Source organism: Saccostrea cucullata, unplaced genomic scaffold, assembly GCF_032062105.1.
Source record: "Saccostrea cucullata isolate Sc308-1 unplaced genomic scaffold, CSIRO_AGI_Scuc_v1 ctg1124, whole genome shotgun sequence".
NCBI lineage: Eukaryota > Metazoa > Mollusca > Bivalvia > Ostreida > Ostreidae > Saccostrea > Saccostrea cuccullata.
This window is the reverse complement of record NW_026929674.1, coordinates 18,596-40,000: the sequence shown is the minus strand read 5'-3', so window position 1 is coordinate 40,000 and position 21,405 is coordinate 18,596. Positions and strand designations below refer to the sequence as shown.

The 21,405-nt window shown below is 33.3% G+C and overlaps 2 protein-coding genes across 2 annotated transcripts; both read left to right on the top strand.

Moving 5' to 3' along the window:
• The first annotated feature begins 9,707 nt into the window (after window positions 1-9,707).
• Window positions 9,708-10,774, top strand: LOC134281742 (uncharacterized). Its single transcript, XM_062764173.1, has 2 exons — window positions 9,708-10,116; window positions 10,317-10,774. Exons 1-2 carry the CDS (start codon window positions 9,708-9,710, stop codon window positions 10,772-10,774), a joined length of 867 nt encoding a protein of 288 aa, XP_062620157.1.
• A 567-nt stretch (window positions 10,775-11,341) lies between these two features.
• Window positions 11,342-12,751, top strand: LOC134281740 (uncharacterized). The gene has a single exon (XM_062764172.1). The coding sequence runs from the start codon at window positions 11,342-11,344 to the stop codon at window positions 12,749-12,751; it is 1,410 nt and encodes a 469-aa protein (XP_062620156.1).
• Window positions 12,752-21,405: the final 8,654 nt, after the last annotated feature.

Below are 21,405 nucleotides of genomic sequence, written 5' to 3'. Positions count from 1 at the left end.
AAAAACCCTGCAATTAAAATAGGGGGTTCCACAAATGAAGGAATACTCATATATAGGGTGATTGAGGAGAGGGATCTAGCTGTATATGTTTCCTATATTAACAAACAGTATGGTTGATCTTATGATAAACCTATGAATTTAGTGTCTTGGATGAACAACCAAGCTCTGTGATAAATATAATGACTTAAACTTTTCTATTGTAAACTTCCCTTACTTGTGCAGAAATATAATATCTTCATCATCTGCATACAGAGATTAAATATCAAAGTTGATTCAATATGCAAGGGTATGCCCTACATATGAACAATTTCTAAAACGAGGTAAATTATTGACACACAAGTTGAAACAAGAATATCAGCGGTCTCATTTAAAGTCATCATTTCGTAAGTTCTACGGTCGATATAATGACCTTGTCAGCAAATACAATTTATCATTGAGTCAAATGCTGACTAACGTTTTTTCATACTTATTGTTAGTCCATTATTTATACACTATTGACGACAGATTTTCCCATGATAAGCACATGGCAAGTGTGACCGGTTGGCAGGGGATGCTTACTCCTCCATGTCACTTGATCCCATCTCTGATGTTTTGGACGTCCGTGTTTGCTCTGCTCCTATTTTGTATTGTTTTATGGACTTTTGATCTTGAATACTGTTCGTTATCTCCATATGTTTCGTGCAAACTTGCAAATGCACTGATTTAGTGTAAATAACAATACCCTCAAATACAAGTAGGAGGAAATTGCAAAGTTTCTATGATGTACTATCTCATGTATCTCTTTACAATTTTCTCAAGATCTTTTCACGTTTGAAAGTCACTATACTACACAAACCAGACAAATACTGACTAATAGTTTTACATCTCCTTTGTACAATTAAACAATCATTTAATTTACATAACCACAGATGAAATCAAATATATATATACATCTATTGTCAAGAAAAAAATTGTAGCAATTGATCTGTAAAATTAAGAACACATTTTACAAACACATATAGATGTACAGTAGATCTACCATGATTTGTGGTTGGATATGATTTTATCAAAATAGTGTGTTATCCCCGAGCCTTGGTAGATCCTATATTTAGATCTAATTTTTGTAAATGTGTAACTATATAATTTTAAAAACTAATTCTTCAGGACCACAAATCATGTGAGATTCTTTTTATCACGTGTTTTATGCATCAAATTCAATATTTTACTCTTTCTTTTTAAATAAGAATCCACTCATTTCACGCGAAATCCATTGTGTTGTCACAACAGTGTAATATAAAAAAGGGTCCAATGGTAAAAGATGACCTGTCAAACGTTGCAATATTCTATTTTTCCACTTGTATAATTCTCTATTTATATTGTAAAAAAATATTTTGTATTGTATAATTTTTTTATGTATATTTTCTATTTACACTGTAAAATTTCTTGTTTGTATTGTATAATTTCATAACGAATACTAATAAGAATGATTTTCAAATGATTTTTAGCTCACCTAAATTAAACGAAGTTGGGGAAGGGGGGGGGGGCTTATGTCATTCCCTCGGCGTCCCAGTTAAAAGTTTTTTGGTGCAGTTTTCTTATAAAGTACGTCTGTGTCCTGTCCTACATTAGTCAGAGATGCATGGAGGATGCTTTTAGTGTGTTTCATTGTATCAGTCGAGTGAAGATTTCAGATGCGGCAATTTCAGCAAAGGAATGACCATATTATGTTTTTGGAGCAGGTTTAAGTTTTGGGAGCAGGTTAATGTTCTTGGTGCAGGTTTCATTTCCAAGTATCTTAAAGCCGTATGTTGACCAAACTTGCATGGTTGATACATTTAAGGATGCACACCAATGGACTTTCCTCGGGTGCTGAATCTGGCATACATTTTCCAGATAATGGATAAGGTTAAACTTTTGGATGCAGGTCTATAAAAACCATAAGGCCTACCTGAACCAAACTTGCATGGATGATACATCAAGGGAGAACCACACTCAAACTTGCTTCCGATACTGGATTTGAATGACATTTTCTGGATGAGTAACTAGTTTGAAGTTTTGAATAACACTGTTCCCTAGTGACTACAAGCTGTATCAGAACGAAATTACAGAAATGTTGCATCTAGGGATGTACGCTTCTTAAGATTTTTAGTTTAATGTGGGACTTTGCCTTACTTTAAAGACAACATTCTTTGAGGTGAGCTCTGAAGTACAGTTTCTGATTACTTTTTTTAAACAATACAAATGGAAAATGTAAAATACAAATAAAAAATTATAGAAATTAAATGGAAATTATTACGAAAGCCGGATAGGCTCATTTCTGAAAAGATAAAAATAATTAACTCGTTATAACGAATTAATCGTCTCGTTATAACGACTTAGTTATCTCGTTATAACGACTTAGTTATCTCGTTATAACGAGTTAGTATCTCGTTATAACGAGTTAATTATCTCGTTATAACGACTTAGTTTATCTCGTTATTACGAATTAGTTATCTCGTTATAACGAGTTAGTATCTCGTTATAACGAATTAATTATCTCGTAATAACGAGTTAGTTATCTCGTTATAACGAGTAAGTTATCTCGTTATAACAAGTTAATTAACTCGTTTTAACGAGTTAGTTATCTCGTTATAACAAGTTAATTAACTCGTTTTAACGAGTTAGTTATCTCGTTATAACGAGTTAATTATCTCGTTATAACGACTTAGTTATCTCGTTATAACGAGTTAGTTATCTCGTTATAACGAGATAATTATCCCGTTATAACGAAATAATAAGTTGCCCCTCTATTTTCAAATTTAATAGCAATGAAGGAATTAAAAATGGCTGCAGTTTTAATGCTATTAATGTTTAATTGATAATTATCAGTCGTAATTAACTTAAAAATTGATAAAAAGTTGCAAATTTAATTTGCGATATTGTTTAAATAATATTAATCCTGAACGATCTTGCTGTCAATAATTACAGTTTGATAAGAATAGCAATCTTTATTCGAACACATTTACACATTTATACGTGAACGTCTCCAAGGACACAATATTAAAAGATATATTGCCAAATGTACTTGCTTCAAAGTTTGGCAATTTATGTATGAGAACTTTCTCCGATAAAAGACACTAATTTTATTTTACATGTTTTGAATGACTTATTAGCTTTCATAATCAATGTCTAAGTACCTAAATTATACATTATAATAGCAAGCTAACGCAGGCGTTAATGCAACATATATTATATACACTTACAGTGTGATATATATTATTTTGAGAGTCAGAAATGTTTTGAAGAAGGGGGATATGGAGTCATCAGCAATAAGGTCATCTGCGTAAAAGTCGGGGGCTACTCCCCACTCATAACATAATATAACATAACGAGGCAGTCATAAGTTTTCGTATACATGTGCATGTATTAGTCTTCAGACGAGAAAATTTACTCGTTAAAACGAGAAAAATTAACTCTTTTTAACGAGATAACTAAGTCGTTATAACGAAATAACTAAGTCGTTATAACGAGATAACTTCGTTATAACGAGATAACTAAGTTTATAACGTTTAACTCGTTATAACGAGATAAATAACTTGTTATAACGAGATAATTAACTCGTTATAACAAGATAACTAACTCGTTATAACGAGATAACTAAGTCGAGATAACTAAGTCGTTATACCGAGATAACTAACTCGTTATAACGAGATAATTAACTCGTTATAACGAAATAATTAACTCGTTATAACAAGATTTTCGTTATAACGAATACAAGTCGTTATAACGGAAAACTGTTATAACGAGATAATTAACTCGTTATAACGAGATAACTATAACGAGTTAATTTTTTTTTATCTTCTCAGAATTGAGCCTATCCGGCTTTCGTAAATTATAGAATACAGATGGAAAATTATAAAATAAAAATATACGATACGAATGGAAAATTTTACAATTAATGAATTATTGAATACAAATAAAAAATTTACAATTCAAATGGAAAAGAACGAACATTACGTTTGACATGCCGTAGAAATGATAGATAAATTGGTAAACATGCATGTGATAAACAATAAACATTAATAAAGTATCACTCTTCCCCCCTCTTAACGTACTCCGCTTTGGAAATCACCATGGCTATTTATAGAATAGTAATTTTAAGCACATTTGATAAATATGCAAATGTCAGAAAAAAGGGAAACACATACTTCCTTAAAGAATTGTATATAACCTGTTTAGCAATACAGAGATAGTATGGAAGGTCCTAGCTGCAGATCTGTAGCTATCCGGAAAAATATATATCGCATATATCCGGATAGCTCAGTATTCGAAAAAACTGTATATTTATTGCGCACAAAAAAGTGTTCCTAAAACTGAAATCTCACAATATTACTAACCGTGTGTTCCTAACATATTCTTCGACTCTTTCCACAACAAAACATTCGTCATAATTATTTTTAATAGTCCTCCTGACCCTGCTAGTGTAATCATCGAACATTTCGATTATATACTGCCATTTTGGTTTCAAAGATAATTCGGTCCAATATGCTTCGTTCAGATGTCAACAACGAATGTAATTGATAAAGGAAACAGAAAATTTTTAAAATCTTCCCTCTTTTGCAATTGAGGTAAGAATTAGAAGAAATAATCAAGAACCGAGCGCACTTTTTTGTGCGCAATAAATATACAGTTTTTTCAATGGGTGGCACTGTAGCTATCCGGTCTATCAATATATATTTTCCGGATAGCTACAGATCTGCAGCTAGGAAGGTCCAAAGAGGCTAGTTTACCGCCATGATTGCTTTCGCTATATCCCTAGCTCAGTATTCGACCTCCCTTTTACTCTTTTGTCGGACAAAGTCAGAATGTGTCACCATTTAACTAAGCTGCAAAATTTAGAATTAAATGAGTTAAAGGAACATTTAAAATATTACTTTGTCAGAGTTGAGAAATGTGTTGGTACCTTTCATTTCCTACATCTTGATCCTATCGTTTTTATCGTTAAGTCAAAATTTTAAATTAAATAAAAACATCTTGTGAAATCCCAGCTGAACATAGATTTTCAGTTTAATAATTTTACTTAATTTATGACAATTCCAGATTTGTTACATTTTAAATTTAAAAAAATCAAAAAAGTTACCACAGAGGTAGATATAGATCTGTTTTATGTTTGGTTGTTTTATTAGCAAAGATATTCATGGAATTCTAGCAAAAACCGCGTGATAAACATGCTGACTTCATTTTTTCTTTGAAAAGCTTCCCTCATTTATACATCAATATACCATTATTACATGTATCTGCACACAGTTTATGTCTCCCAGTTGATTCGATATACAAGAGCATTTTCTACGCAAAATTTAAACAATTTCCGAAACGAGACAAGTTATTGACAAATAAATTGATTACCCATGGATATCAACAGTCTCATTAAAGTCAAAATTTTGCAATATATATAAATCCTCAAACATTAAGAAATCGCAAAGTTTCTTCATGTTCTATAGCTTTACTATTTCCATAATTTTTTTTTTTTTTTTTTTTACACTTTTTAAAAGCACGATACTGGAAACAACTTAGAAACATGTAAAGTTCTACTTTTACTTGTAGGTTATTTGATTTAACAATTATATTTTTTTTATAAGCATAGAATGTATATAATATACATCCATTTTCATGGAAGATTGTAACGATTTGTATTTAAATTTATATTTAAAACATATAATACAAGTAAAGTGTCTATATCAGAGTTCCCCCTATTTCTACCCCGATTTGGAAATCACCATGGCTATAAATAGAATATTCATTAAACACATAGGATAAATATGCAAATGTCAGAAAAAAGGCAAACACATACTTCCTGAAAGAATTGTATATAACCTGTTTAGCAATACAGAAATAGTATGGAAGGTCCTATCGCTATATCCCTAGCTCAATATTCGACCTCCCTTTTACACTTTTGTCTGACAAAGGCTGAGCGAGTCTTTATTTAACTAACACTGTAATATAAAAAATCGAAGTACTCAGAAGTACAGAAAGCCGGGCTCATTTACAGAGTAGAATGGATTTCTGACACGAATCACTTTTATATTCTGATGATTTTTTTAAACTATCAATATAAATGATAAGACACTGACAGTGAGTTTTTAAATCCTAACACCACGGTCCGATTTTGTCAGAATCAGAATTAACCTGGTACCGCAGCTGAATGTAAACAAACAGGAAAGTCTGGTTACCTCTCCTGCTTTACCTCATATGTGTAGAGAACTTTTAACACTGATTTTCAAAAATCCTTACGCTAATGAACTATGTTCTTTGACTTATGAAGTTTTCAAAGTCATTACTACTAATGTTTATTTTATATAGATAAATCTTCATTTTATCTGGCGTCTGTATTATCTCAAAAGCGGTTGAGAGTAAGAACTATATTTTTGCACGTAACTTTAAAATGGCGACTATGGGGTCAACATCCTGCCTTGAACAGGATCACATAAGCCGGCAATTGCTCTTTGAGCAATAAGCCCGGCTAAAAACGAGTTTGGGAAATTTGGGAAATCTAAAGGCAACTTTTTTTTCTACTAGTTTTTAAAATAGTGACCCTAAGTAACATGCTGCTTTCATTGTAACATCAACATTGTTGATCTGTTGAAGCACAGGAGTCTGAAGTTTTTATCGTAAAAAAAAACAAGAAAACATTGATGTAATCATCAATTGTCGCCCGGGAAATATATAAAGTAAACAATGAAAATGAATCTTGATCAACAAACCCGCTTCGATATATGTAAAAAGGCATGCGTCTAATTGATGGAGACGATAGATAAACTTGTAGTCGGATAAAAATCAATCAAAAACGATACCATTTTAAACTTGATCAATTCCTCAAGTAAATGTTGGCTGCATAAAATATAAATTGAAGTTAGACACACGCATCATTTATATTTAAAAATGTATTAATTTTCAATTTTAGAATATAAAACACGAACTGTGCAGAGTACGTTTTTATCCGAGAAGTAGAATTTGATGTTCTAAAAAAAGGGACCTGTCGTTGTTTCGATAGTAATTGAGAAGTAACTTTATATATTAAAAATAAAAAACATATATATTTTTACAGATTCACTTTATGGAAGTAAATATATTATGTGTCTCGTAATTCATAAACGGAAAGAACATTCTGATTAACAATCTTTTCAATGTTTAGAAATCCTTTAATTCTACATAACAACTCCCACCCCAATCCCCATACACAAACACTTAAACTTATAGTTATACTCAGAAGTTGATCTTAATAAAAATACTTTTGAGTTGCGGATTGACCATAATTATATTTTTTTTTTGATCAAGTCTTCCAACAACCTGTCGAAATCCCCATGGCTACCTGTACTAGCCTACTACACAGACACTCGTTTCTATAATAAATTTTCAATCCACAATGATTATAAAACTATGGGATGAAAAAAAAAATGTAACAGAAACAAATGCCCGTGGGCTACTTCACGTACTTGCGTCCAGTAATTAGCAGATCTATTCCTGTATTCATTCGAAACGATATTTATTCACAAACAAATATGAAAAAGGAAGTCTCCTCAGCTCGATGTAGCTTTTAATTCTACATTTTGATATACAGTATTAACATTTGATCGTTTAACAACATTCATTTTTATATTTTGTTGAATAATGTATATAATCCTTATGAACTCGAATTAAAAGATACCACAGAGTCGGACATATCAGTTTTATATTGGGATGTTTTACTAGCAAAAGCCGTTCATGAACAAAAATATTATAAAAGTACCGACCTCAACTTTTTTTATGAGCTTCCCATATTTATCAGCAATATACTTTTAATACCTGCCCATCGATTATGTCTCCAAGTTGATTTGATATGCAAGAGCCTTAACTACGCACAAACGATTTCTGAAACAAAGCAAGCTATTGACAAATAATTAAGCCGTTGAAAAACGGATATCAACAGTCTATAGTTCAACGTCAACTGATATTTTGCAAAAATATCTAAAACTTCAAATATTAAGGAATTGCAATGTTTTTTGATATTGTTTCTCTTTATCTTGTCACTTTTTAAATTCGTAATATTGAATACAACTGAGAAACAAAGAATTATAAACATAAAAGTTTTACATGTACTTTATATGATTAAACATTTATTTTACTTATATAAATATAGCATACATCTAATATGTACATTTCTTTGGAAACTATTTAACTAAAAAATACTAGTATATATATGCTTATTTGAACATGAATAAAAAATATAAAAATATAAACAATCCACAACGTTCTCATTTTCTAAACCCGATTTGGAAAGCACCTTGGCTATTTATAGCCTGAATATTTACTTAGCATGAGGTATATATGCAAATGTTAGAAAAAGAAATGTTCATACCTCCTGAAAGTATTGTTTACATGCTGTTCAGTATTACAGATATAGTATGGAAGGTCCAGAGAGTCTAGGTTACCGCCATGATTGCTATCGCTATAACCCTAGCTCGCTATTTGACCTCCCTTTTACTCTTTTGACTGACAAAGGCTTGATGTGTCGACATTTTTAAACTTAGGCTGAAAGTTTAGATTAAAACGAATTAACAGGGTAAGGAAAAAATAAACTAAATAAAGCAATTTTTGCTAGGACGAAAGAAAACTTGATAAGGACCTATTGACAAATATTATCTAAACAAAATAATCACAATTATCTCTTCTTAAAACATCATTTTAAATGAGAAAACATATGCTTCAATGAAATGTATGGAGATAGAAAGTTAGAAACTTATGCAGGTAGAATTTTTTTTAAAAAATTGAAAATATGTTTTTAATTGCACTTAAGAGCATGATTACGCTTCGTTAGTTTTACATTCCTATTTTATATATTGGACACCTGCTTAGAACAGTCTATACTTTAAGAACTCACGCTAAACTATTTGATGAAATATATGGAGATAACGAACAGTATCCAAGCTCAAAAGTCCATTAATCAATAAAAAAATGGTCCAGAGCAAGCACGCACCTCCAAAACATCAGAAGTGGTATTAGGTGCCATGGAGGAGTGAGCATTCCCTGTCGACCGGTCACATCTGCCGTGTGTTAAATGATAAATTGTATTCGCTGACAAGGTCATTGTATCGACCAGAGAACTTACGAAATGATGCCTTTAAATGAGACTGCTGATCGATATTCTTGTTTTATCAACGTGTTTGTTAATAATTTACCTCGTTTTAGAAACTGTACTTACATAGAGTATGTACTTGCGTATCGAATTAACTGAGAGATAAAGACCCCTGATATTAATTTATGTATGTAAGAAGAATTTGATACTAGTAATTGCTCAATAGTCTTTTTTTTCTATTTGTTCTAGTGTAGTATTTAACATGACTGCTGAATTAAATCGGATGAAATCGAAAAACTCTTAATGTTAACAAATCTTTAAATATAGTGAGAAAATTTCATTTTGGTAATTTTCATATAAAAAATATTCAAAAGAGAACTCCAGTGATTGGTCTAAAAAGTCACCATTAGTCTTTTTATCGAATACTTATATATACTTTCATGTTAACAATTGTTACGATTACAACAAAAAAAGGTCATACACCGTCTGGCCAGCAGAAATTCTGCAGATAGGGGAACACCATTTCATAAGATATTTCAGTCACAAAATACTTCTTATCAGTTTCCTATTTCCATCCTAAGACGAAGACATCCACAAATTCTGTTGCGAGGATCTCCTTCTCCTTCGGTATTTAAAAATGACCAATGTAAATTCCTGTCTCTTTGTCCTAATTTTTATTTTGGTGTTTCAGACCACTCAGAGCAATGCCCAAACCTCGGACGAGCTGCTGGAAATAATCCATCGACAAGAAAATTTGTTGCAGACTCTAAGTCAGAAGATGCAGGTTCTCGGCAACTCTGTGAACTATTTGCGAATTAAAACACACAGACAAGAAAAGACAATTAAACACCAAAGCTTGGAATTACAAGCACTGCGCAATGCCATCACAGTGAAACAGAAAAACAGTCATGCAAGGTCCAAATACGAGTCTACCGGGACATTTAAAGGTGGGAAAAGTGATTCCTACGTCTTGAAAAATAATGCTGAAAACATAGAGACAGGGTATAGACAAGACTACCAAAACAATGTAACGCAAAGATCCCTTGGTAAGTTTAATGCTAGCATTACAAAACAGATATAACAAATGTAAAATGTGACTATGGGTAATTAATCCGATGTGGATAAGCACCGTATTAAATGATGTACATGTATATGCATTGACACATTATTACAAAAATGTTGATACTGAAGCTTTTCCATTTTAAGAGTAGCATTCTTTACAAGCTATATAATTATGTTTTTATAGAAATGTATCAAAAAGAATTGCCAAAAAGAAATATAGGATACCGACTGTCTAACCAATGTGCATTCTACGCCTACATGACGCAAGGCGGGCAAGATATAGCACCTCAGCATACATTTATCTTTGATGTGGTGATGACAAACATTGCAAATGCTTACAATAGATATACTGGGATATTTACGGTTCCCTACAATGGACTCTATGCCATAACATGGACTATCTACGCAAATTCCTACAGCTATATTTATTCAAATCTCGTTGTCAACGCAGACATCTGGAACAGTGCTATTGCTAACTCTGAGGAAAATAATGATCGCCATACTTCCACAGGTACCGTGGTTGCACAATTGAATGCAGGTGATGTGGTGTTTGTAAAGACACATGAGCGAAATCATGGTAAAGGCGTATTAGAAAGTTCATATGAGGCACGGTCAACATTTGCTGGCTGGAAAATTGACTAGTTCCGATCAAAATGTGAAAGTAAAGAAAATGGCTGATATGATTTTTTTTCCAATAAACAAGTCTAACATTATTAGAAAACCTATTCTTTTGTATTCATATGAAGCAGAATTTGTCTTAAATCTTATTCTTGAAAAGATGAAAACACTTGCTGTGGCCTTTAGCTCGACATCTAGATGTTGTCAATTAACAATGATTATTTTCATTCCTATGTCGATACGATATATCTCGGTGAGTCGGTGAGAAAAAGATACCACAGAGTCTGATATATCTGTTCATATTTGGATATTTTACTTGAAAAAAGACGTTAATGGTAATCTAACAACCAAGCTATATGATAAACGTGATGACTTTAACTTTTCTATCGTCAACCTTACTTATGCAGCAATATACCTTCATCACCTGCATACGGAGTGTATTTTTCTCGCATAATCACCGGTGTTAGATAGACTTCTCCCGTGTGAGACAGCAGTGTGAGATTTTTCTGTCTTACACTATGTATTACTACGCTATAACGGTACTACTTTTTAAATGTAAACAATATCGTCTGCAATAAATAAATAATTATCATGGAGGGTGCAAGTACAAGTGTGCGATTCAAAAATGTGGAAACATCTACTTTTATTGAAGCAAATGAAAACTCAAACACTTTACGAAAAACAATGGGCCATTTGAACATTTTACGTGAGTATTTTGAAATTAAAGGGGAGTCAAGAGAAATTTACAATATACCCCCAAATGAGTTGGACCCTCTCTTGTTGAACTTTATTGTGAATGTCCGCACAAAATCTGGCGAAGAATATGAACCCTCAAGTCTCAGGGGAATGATAGGGAGCTTTGAAAGACACTTAAAACGTCATCGGTATCAGTTTTCATTAATTACAAGCTTTGAATTTGCGCGGTGCAGAGAGGCCCTAAAGGCAAAACAAAAAGATTTAAAAGCGCAAGGGCGTGGAAACAAACCCCAAAGGTCCGACTCTTTAACTCATGATGAAATTGAAACTCTATTCAAGACTGAACAACTGGGAAAAACTACACCAACCTCGTTGATAAGCACACTATGGTTCAATAATACGTTGTATTTTGGCATGCGAGGGGGGACAGAACACCGAAACATGAAATGGGGTGATGTAGTCTTGAAAAGGGATGAGGCACTTCAACTTGACTTCTTAGAATATCACGAAAGGGCAACCAAAACTAGAACTGGTGTGGATGTCACTGATAGTCGTGCCTGCCCACCACGGATGTATGCAACCCCTGAGAACCCTGAAAAATGCCCCGTATCCACCTACATTTTGTATAGAGATAAACGCCCAGACGGATATTCTAAACATGAAGACCCCTTTTACATTTCTGTAGTAACAAACGAAAAACGCCCAAAAATGCAGGACCGATGGTTTATTTCTAGCCCCATTGGTGTAAACAAACTTAATGATCTAATGAAAAGAATGTCAAAAAATGCAGGCCTACCTGATAATAAGAAAATCACAAACACGAGTGTCCGGAAAACCCTGGTCCAAAGGATGACGGATTCGAACGTCCCTGATACATTACAAGTGTACGTAACAGGTCACAAAAATATTCAGTCATTGAATAACTACCGCACTATAAACGACTCACAGAAATACGCAATAAGCAGCATTTTATCAAATTCATCCTGTAATAATTCCTCACTGGTTCCATTCTCAAATGCTTCTGCACCAAAACATTCTCATTTTGAATCATCATCAACCAGAGCGCTGCCCAGCTCTACAGTGACAAATGCACTCCCGTCCTTCGACTTGACACCAATTTCAGATAATACCGCCATTGAAACTCAAAACAACCAGGTCAATATGCAGCGTTCCTCAAGCTCACAACATTCTTTTGGATCCATATTTAGCGGGTCCCAAATACATGGGAACATCACTGTTAATATCACAAACAATTCTTACCAATCTCGGAAGCGAATCCGTGTTATTGACTCCGACTCTGACTAGACTTTTCAACATGTTTCACACATGCATATGTAGGTCACATTATGCAAAGACATTTCGAATGTAAACATTCCTTCTTATATAAAAATTGTAATAATTTATAATAATATTATCATATATGATTAAAATGTTGTTCTTTTATTTATTAAATTAAATTTATTTTCATTCAAAAGACTGCTGTTTTTTCACTTTTTGAAGAGCACTATTTGTAGCTCGCGGAAGGATTTTACTGAAATGAATTTTACGTTCACTGACTTTTTTTAAAAAAAAAAAACTATTTCAGTTTATTCATTAAGACAGTTTTAAGGGGGTTGAAATTTATTTTTTTAGTTTACTGTGTAAACCATTTTCAGGTATGATTTCTTAGGTGGTGTATTCAGATTTTTAATTAGATGCAAAATAAAAAAAAGAAATTTTTTTAATGGCGCTGACAGATCGTTATTTGGATGAAATAATGCGAGAAAAATAATCATTCATTACAAACTCGTGTGGGATAGTGAAATTCCACCTCGGGGCCAAGATTCACGGTCTAGGACTCGGCAAAGCCTCGTCCTAGACCGTGAATCTTGTCCCCTCGGTGGAATTTCACTATCCCACACTCGTAGTAATGAATGATTCTATTAATCTCAGTTGATTCGATACGCAAGAGCATGCTCTACGTATGAACAGTTTCTAAGGCGAGGTAAATTATTGACAAGCAAGGTGTTGAAACAAGAGTATCAGCGGTCTCGTTTGGAGTCATCATTTCGTAAGTTCTATGATGATACAATGACCTTGTCAGCAAATACAATTTATCATTGAGCCAATTGCAAATGCTGATTGACGTTTTTCATACCAATTGTTAGTCCATTATTTATACACTGAATTGACGATGAATTTTTCCGTTATTTCCCGATCATGACAAGGAGCACATGGCGGGTGTGACCGGTAAGCAGGGGATGCTCACTCCCCCCATGGGACCTGATCCCACCTCTGATGTTTCGGAGGTCCGTGTCTGCTCTGCTCCTATTTTGTATTGTTTTATGGACTTTGATATTAAATACTATTCGTTATCTCCATATCCCTCTGCATACGGAGTTAATATCTCTCAGTTGATTCCATATGCAAGAGCATGCTCTACGTATGTACATTTTCTAAAACGAGGTAAATTATTGACAAACAAGTTGATGAAAGGAGAAAATCAGCAATCTCGTTTAAAGTCATCATTCCGTTAGGTCTATGGTCGAAAGACCTTGTCAGCAAATACAATTTATCATTGAGTCAAATGCTTATTGTCAGTCAGTTATTTACACACTGAATTGACGACAGATTTTCCCTTGATTCCCGGTCGTGACAAGGAGCACACGGCAGGTGTGACCGGTCAGCAGGGGATGCTCACTCCTCAGTGGTATCTGAACCCACCTCTGATGTTTTGGAAGTCCTTATTTGCTCTGTTTCTGTCTTGTATTGTTTTACGGACTTCTGATCTTGAATACTGTTCCTACTCCCCATATATTTCATGAAACATGTCAGCCATAATACCAATCTAATTAAAATTAGATGTTAGATCCACTTTCATACTCGCCACACTAACATTTAACAACATCCCATAGAGGGTCACGTCAGAGGTCAAATTCGGATGAACTCTAGACTTATTCGCTTCAGCAAATATACGATAATTTTGCAGGGGACGATTTGATCAGTTGGTAGAATTCGACCTCTGTTGTGACCCTCAGTAGGATGTTATTAGATGTTAGTGTAACGAATGTTTGAGCAGATGTAACATCTAATTTGAATTGAAGATTGCCATAATACCACCCAATGATAAGTTATATTTGCTAACAGGGTCAGTATAACTGGCATAATAATAATAATAATAATAATAATAATACTTTATTTAAAGAAGTTAGCCCGATTAGTGCACGCACTATTCTTCCCCGGGGCCTTCTGTAGACAAAAAACAATATACATACATATACAAATATACACAATCAAATAAATAATTATAAGTTATTTCGACATTGTTTTACAAATATTTTGATTTGATGTTTGAAAGCATTCAGTGTTTGAGACATTTTTATAAGTACAGGTAAATTATTCCATAAGATAGCACCAGAGTATTGAAAGGAGTTCTCAAAAAGTTTACAGCTACGAGCTGGTACACACAGGTCTAAATTAGATTCTGATCGAAGATTGTATTGATTATTACACTGGAAGTTAAACATACTATTTAAATAAGTAGGGTGAGAGTTAAACAATGATTTATATAACAAAACATATTTATTTACAATAAGTTGCTCATACACTGTGAGCCAATCTAGTTTCTCAAAGAGAGGTTGTGAGGGCGCATCAGGAGGAGCATCTAAAATACATCTTGCAGCTCGTTTTTGAAGCTTATATACTCTATCAAGATTTGAGTGCGATGTATTACCCCAAATAGTTAAACAATAATCAACTGAAGGCATAATGTATGCATTGTAAAATAGCTTGCGTGTTTCAATTGGAAGATACTTTTTAATTCTACGTAGGGCTGAAATTTTACGTGACAGTGTTTTACAAACATGGTCAATATGTACATTGTATTGTAAAGAATTATCTAAATAAACTCCAAGAATTTTTTCATTTGATACTATATCAAGTTTTTTGTTTGATACAAATAGATTAATTTCATGCTCAGGAAAATTTGATCTCTTTTGATGCGTACCGACTAACATGCATTTGGTTTTTGTAGCATTTAGAACCATTTGATTTTGAGAACACCATTTTTCTATTGAAGCTATATCCGTTGATAATGTATCTACAATAGTTTGAGAATCTTTACTTGATGTATGTAAAGTGGCATCATCTGCAAATAATTCTAATTTGGATTTTGTAATACATAAAGGAAGATCATTAGTGTAAAATAAAAATAGAAGGGGGCCTAGTATAGATCCCTGTGGAACTCCCGCTGTGACTTGCTGATAAGATGAATGTTTGTTGGACAGATGGACACTTTGAAGTCTTTCACTTAAGTATGACCTGAACCATTGTAAAGTTGTTGCATCAAAGTTAGAACATTGTAGTTTTTTAAGTAGAATATCATGATTGACAAGGTCAAAAGCTTTACTGAAATCAAGAAAAACAGTACCAACAAGTTTACCTTGGTCCATTTCATTTAACCATTCATCAGTAATTTTAGTAAGGGCTGTTTGGCAAGAATGTAGTTCTCTGAAGCCTGATTGAGAATCTACTATAAGATCAAAATCCGAAAAAGAGATTATATATTTTGCAACATGTTTTTCAATAATTTTTGATAATGTTGGTAAAATAGAAATAGGCCTATAATTATTTGGATCTAATCTGTTTCCTTTTTTAAAGACTGGGGTAATTTTTGCAAGTTTAAAACTGTCGGGGAAAATACCAGTTAAGATACTGGTATTTATAATGTGGGTCACAGGTTTATGTATTATTTGTGAAGTAAGTTTCAATAGACGTGGCCCGATGGTATCAACACCTGAAGATTTACTTGTATCTAGTTTATTGAGTAAAGTTAGTACTTCGTCATGATTTATGAGTGGGATAGAAAACTTGTCTGCGCCCAATTTAGACTTAACAAAATCTAAAAGATTTGTAAAGTCATTTTCCTCCTTATTTATGCCTGAAAGAAGTTCTACAGAAATATTTGAAAAATGAGAATTAAACAATTCTACTATTTCTTGTGTATCCTCTGTGATATAATTATTTTTAGCAAGTGCAGCTGGAATATAATTACGAGATTTAGAAGCTAAACTGTTTAATACATCCCACATTTGTTTTGAGTTTTTATTTAGTTCTATAGCTGTTTTATAATAATTAATCTTGGCGTTTTCAATTAGTGATGTGACTTTATTGCGCCATATTTTGAAATTTTCAAAGTCTTTATTTTTATGGAGGGTATCACGCATGTGTTGAGCTTGCAGAATTTCCGGAGTTAACCATTTAGGTCTTGTGTCATGCTTAACTCTCTTTGTTTTTACTTTTGCATGTTTGTCTAATACAGCATTAAAAAGTGAATAGAATTTGTTGAGTGCTTCATTAGGGTCTGAGAATAATTCCAATGATTGGAAATTTACCTCTTTTAAGTCTGCAAGAAAATTATTTTCATTAAATTGTTTATTAAAGTCTCTGTATGTTATTTCTGTGTGTTTGAATTTATTGATGTTATTATTTAATTTTCTCGTAAAACAGACAGGGTAATGGTCAGAGATCGCAATTGATGGTACTGCAGATTCACATATGTTTTCTGGTAGGGTAGTATAAATATGGTCAATAAGAGTTGATGAGGTGTTTGTTATTCGTGTAGGTACATTAATTAGTTGTGTGAAGTCATATTCTTCAAACGCAGAGGTCCAGTATCTTGGGGGGTCTTTAATCAGGTCGATGTTAAAGTCACCTGTTAAAATAATTTCAGCATCGTCACAGCGGGATGCACAATCTATCTCCCGTGTTAGACTTTCTACCCAGCAGGAGGTGGCAGACGGGGGCCTATATGTGGTACAATAAAAAATTGGTTTTGAATTTGGGATATTAATTTCAAGCCATATTGATTCAATGTTACCTATTTCAAAATCATTTCTACGTTTGTAATGTAAATTTTTGGAAACATAGACCATTAATCCTCCTCCTGATTTCAATAATCTATCTTTTCTCTCAAAATTGAATCCTTCAATGTCTAACTCACAGTTGTCCGTTTGCTCATTTAAAAATGTTTCACAGATACCAAATACATCCATAGAGCGATATCCTGATAAAAGAATTTTAAGTTGGTCAATTTTTGGCATGATGTGACGTATATTTAGATTCCCAAATCTAAGACCTTTCTTGACGAGTCCGAAATTGTTTAAAAATTTTGATTTTTCCTTTTGTGATGGGTCTATATTTGTAGAATTTGTTGAATTAGGAATTTGTTTTGGTGATTTAGAAATGGAGGATGTACATGGCTTCACATGAAATACTTTTTTGACAGGATTTACATTACAATTATTGACTGACTGTGAAGGAGACATTAAATTTTTAGCTACATCTGATCCTTCTGTTTGATCTTTGATATTACATGCACTACAGATATGAGAACATTTAGATTTACATGATTTTTCACCACATTCGGCACAAAGATTGTTTAAAACACTAAAGGGGTTTGAATTTAAGAGGGTAGATTGTTCGGCATTTTCCTCTTTGCCGAATTCCTAATACGAACAGTGTTTTGCTTTGTGACCTGGGGAGCGGCAGTTCCAGCAGACGATTTTAAATCCGTGTCGACAATTCTGGGAGGAATGGCCAGATTCACCACAGTAGAAACACACATTCATATTTCCAGGTATATTTTGTGTGTCATTTAAACGACGCGTTTTAATTATCCGAACGTGAGCATCATAGGCTTTCAGAAGTTATGAAATAGAATTTATGAAATGCAGAGTTAAACGAGATTATTGAAATCTCTGTAACTTCAACTTATCAGTGAGTAGCATGCTTTGGTTTAAAACTTGACGGTACTCAGAGCAAGTTCTTGAATAACGAATAAGCAAAGAGACAATAAGCAAGTGTTAGTGGAATATCATTAATAAGAAAAGTTATCAACGTAAAAGTGAAGTCATCTCGTTTGTTGTTCGTTGTCCCTCATCGTCGGTAGTCAGTTAAAAGGATGTTACAGACTCTGTGATGTCTTTAATTTCAAGTCAATAAGATGGATCGAGACATGTAGATATAAATAACTACACGTATAGCTTATGTACGATAAAACATCGTCACTATATTTGAATGTTTGAAATAGAACTTCACACTAAAGACTATTGCAAGTGTTTTCCTCTTCTCATGTCTAGGTTATCTTAAAATAAAAAATTCTGCTTCATAGGAATATAACAATAGGTCAGCTGATAAAGAAACACAATTATAGTGCCCATCGGAATACGTATTAACAGTTTGAAATAAATATCCGAGGACTGCGAAAATGTTTCGCCACCGTTTACTTTATTCATGTAGTAATATTTCACCTGCATATTTCGTTTATGTCTCCAAAGTTATGATTGAATATTGATATTGTTTAACAGGACATAGTTAGGTGTGTGTATATATGTTGAAACAATGATCTAAGGTATTTACCAATATTACCATCGCGAACGCCCACCCTTGTTATGAAGTACTGAGCTTTTTCCAATGTCTACAACTTATTTCCGCCTAATTTAACCTAGAGAAGTGGTTCAGTGAATACCCTTCAAAGGCACCTTAATCCCCTAATATCTGGGGAATGTGTTTCTTTGATAAGCCTCGAGATAAAAGAAGTTGAACAAGGAGGATAAGTTAGTATAATATTTTACTATTATTAATATACTAGTATTCAACACAATATGTTTAATTATATATTTTGTATTCTAATCACACATTCATGTCAATGTTATTATTATTACTCAATCTTATGTAACCCTGAACAACCCAATGTTTTTAGTGCCAACCAAAAATATGGAAATGAACTGATTAAGCGATAAACTAATAATCTAGAAGCATGCAATCCTAGATGCAATTTTGGTTTGATAGGGTTAATCTGGAGTTAATTTGTCTATAAAACTTTAAACTTGTAACTCATCCAAAAAATGCAAGTCAAATCCAGCATCTGAATCAAGTTTGAGATTGTGAATCCCCTGATGTATACTTCATGCAGGTTTGGTCCAGGTAGGGTAAACAATTTCTTGGTTAAGATCCTGCTCCAAAAAACTTGAATCTCATCTGAAAAATATAGGCCAAATCCTACATTTATAGCAACTCTTGTAGTGGTAATCTCTTGATGCATCTTGCAAGTTTAATTGGTTCAGGTAGACCTTATATTTTCTTAGTCTTGGACCTGCTGAAAAAAACTTTAACCTGTCTTCTACTCTTGAAAATAAAATACGCAAAATCTTACATCCAATGCAACTCTAGTAACGTGTGCCTTAATAAATGTAAAGTACAAAGCTGGTGGGCAAAAGACTTATAGTCAGTAGTCACTTTTGAAAGAAACTGCTTTAAAAACTTAAACCTGGTTGCGAGAAAATCTTGAAATGTAGGTCAAATTCAGCAATCGAAGCAAGTTCAGTAGTGGGCATCATGTATCATCTATGCAAATTTAATCCAGATACGGAAAATATAGCTACCTAAGAATGAACCTACTCCAAAAGCTTTAACCTGGTAACTCATACGGAAAATGTTGGTCAAATTCCGCATCCAAAGCATGTCTGGAAGTGTGCATCCTTGAACGTATCAGCTATGCAATTTAGGGTTTATATAGTAACTAAAGAATGAACCTACTTTAGAAAAGTTTTGGTCACATCCGGAAAATGTAGAAAAGATCAAGCGTGCAGAGCAAGTCTTGTATTGTGCATCCTTCAATGCATCATCCCTGAAAGTTTGGTCAAAACTTGGAAAATGAGACCTGCCCCCAAAATTTATGATATTCTCAAAAACGTTTACCTGCTCTAAAACATAATTAACGGGTCATTCTTTAATTGAGATTGCAGCATCTGAGAGCTTGGAATGTGAACAACTATACATTTTATCGAGTCCGCAATATTTCAGCTATATATCTCTATGTATGAAGGGAACGTAAATTGGCTGCATGAGATCTTTGTGCTAAAATTAAAGACTCATTATTTCTGATACATTTCTGTTTTCCTTTACAGGGTTAATTAATAATTTTGTTTATTGTTGAAATTTGTGTTTTCGTTGCGATTGCATTAGAGGTATATTGATATAAGGTACAAATAAGTTCTGAAATAAAACCAAGCAAAATCTACAAATCAAAACTGTGTACAAACCTGGAAAATAATAAACATGAACATATAAGTTTTGGAAATAATGTATTCTAGAACCACTTTAAATAAAACAAGTTTAGAGAGAGAGAGAGAGAGAGATTACACCTCTCACGAAATGAAATTGTCTCTGCTATACGCTCGATCTTATCTATTTTCTCTTCACGACTTTTTGTGCCAAAGAGGGCCTAGATCATATAGACCGTGTCACCTATTAAAAATTCAAAATTATTCCAAAAGAACATATATATAATTTGTCACGCCCCCGTTTATAGAAATAAATCATAAAACGAAACAGTCGAGAAACCTTTCTATTTATGCCTACGCACGGACTCTTTTTTCGTGGAAACCCGACATGACCCAAATCAATGCTTTTTTTTGGCCGTGGTGTAGTCTTTGTGAGGAGGGGGTCATTTCTCATCAGCTGACACAATGTCCCGTGAGTTTGAATGTTTATGTTCCTGGCCCTAGGGTGAAATTACACGAAAAATTCAAAGGTGATATGACACCTCAGGTCGTGTGATTTATACTCACATGAATGAATCCAGCATTTGAAAAAAATATGCCCTCAATATTGCAGTAAACAGCCTCTAAATTATTTAAAAGGAGAAAAAGGAAAGGAAGTTATCTATATCTCATACCATCTCTTATTAATTAAATCACTCGCTTTAGCTACTCTTGATAAAAAACAAACATTTTTCGGACATTTTTTTAAAATAAAAAATATTAACTAAGCGAGATCCACTGTTGTGACGCTCTGATGATTTTGCAGTAATTAATCATAAAAAGCCCCAAAATATTTTCCTGATCCATAATTGATCACACACAACTAAATTGAATAATTGTAGGCACGCGTCACCAGGGGATTTTGATAGGAATCGA

Excerpts from the sequence above, each read along its gene's own strand:
- LOC134281742 (XM_062764173.1), top strand. The coding sequence starts at position 9,708 with ATGACCAATGTAAATTCCTGTCTCTTTGTCCTAATTTTTATTTTGGTG. Across the intron at positions 10,117-10,316 it reads TGTAACGCAAAGATCCCTTG|AAATGTATCAAAAAGAATTG; the intron begins GTAAGTTTAATG and ends ATGTTTTTATAG.
- LOC134281740 (XM_062764172.1), top strand. The coding sequence starts at position 11,342 with ATGGAGGGTGCAAGTACAAGTGTGCGATTCAAAAATGTGGAAACATCT.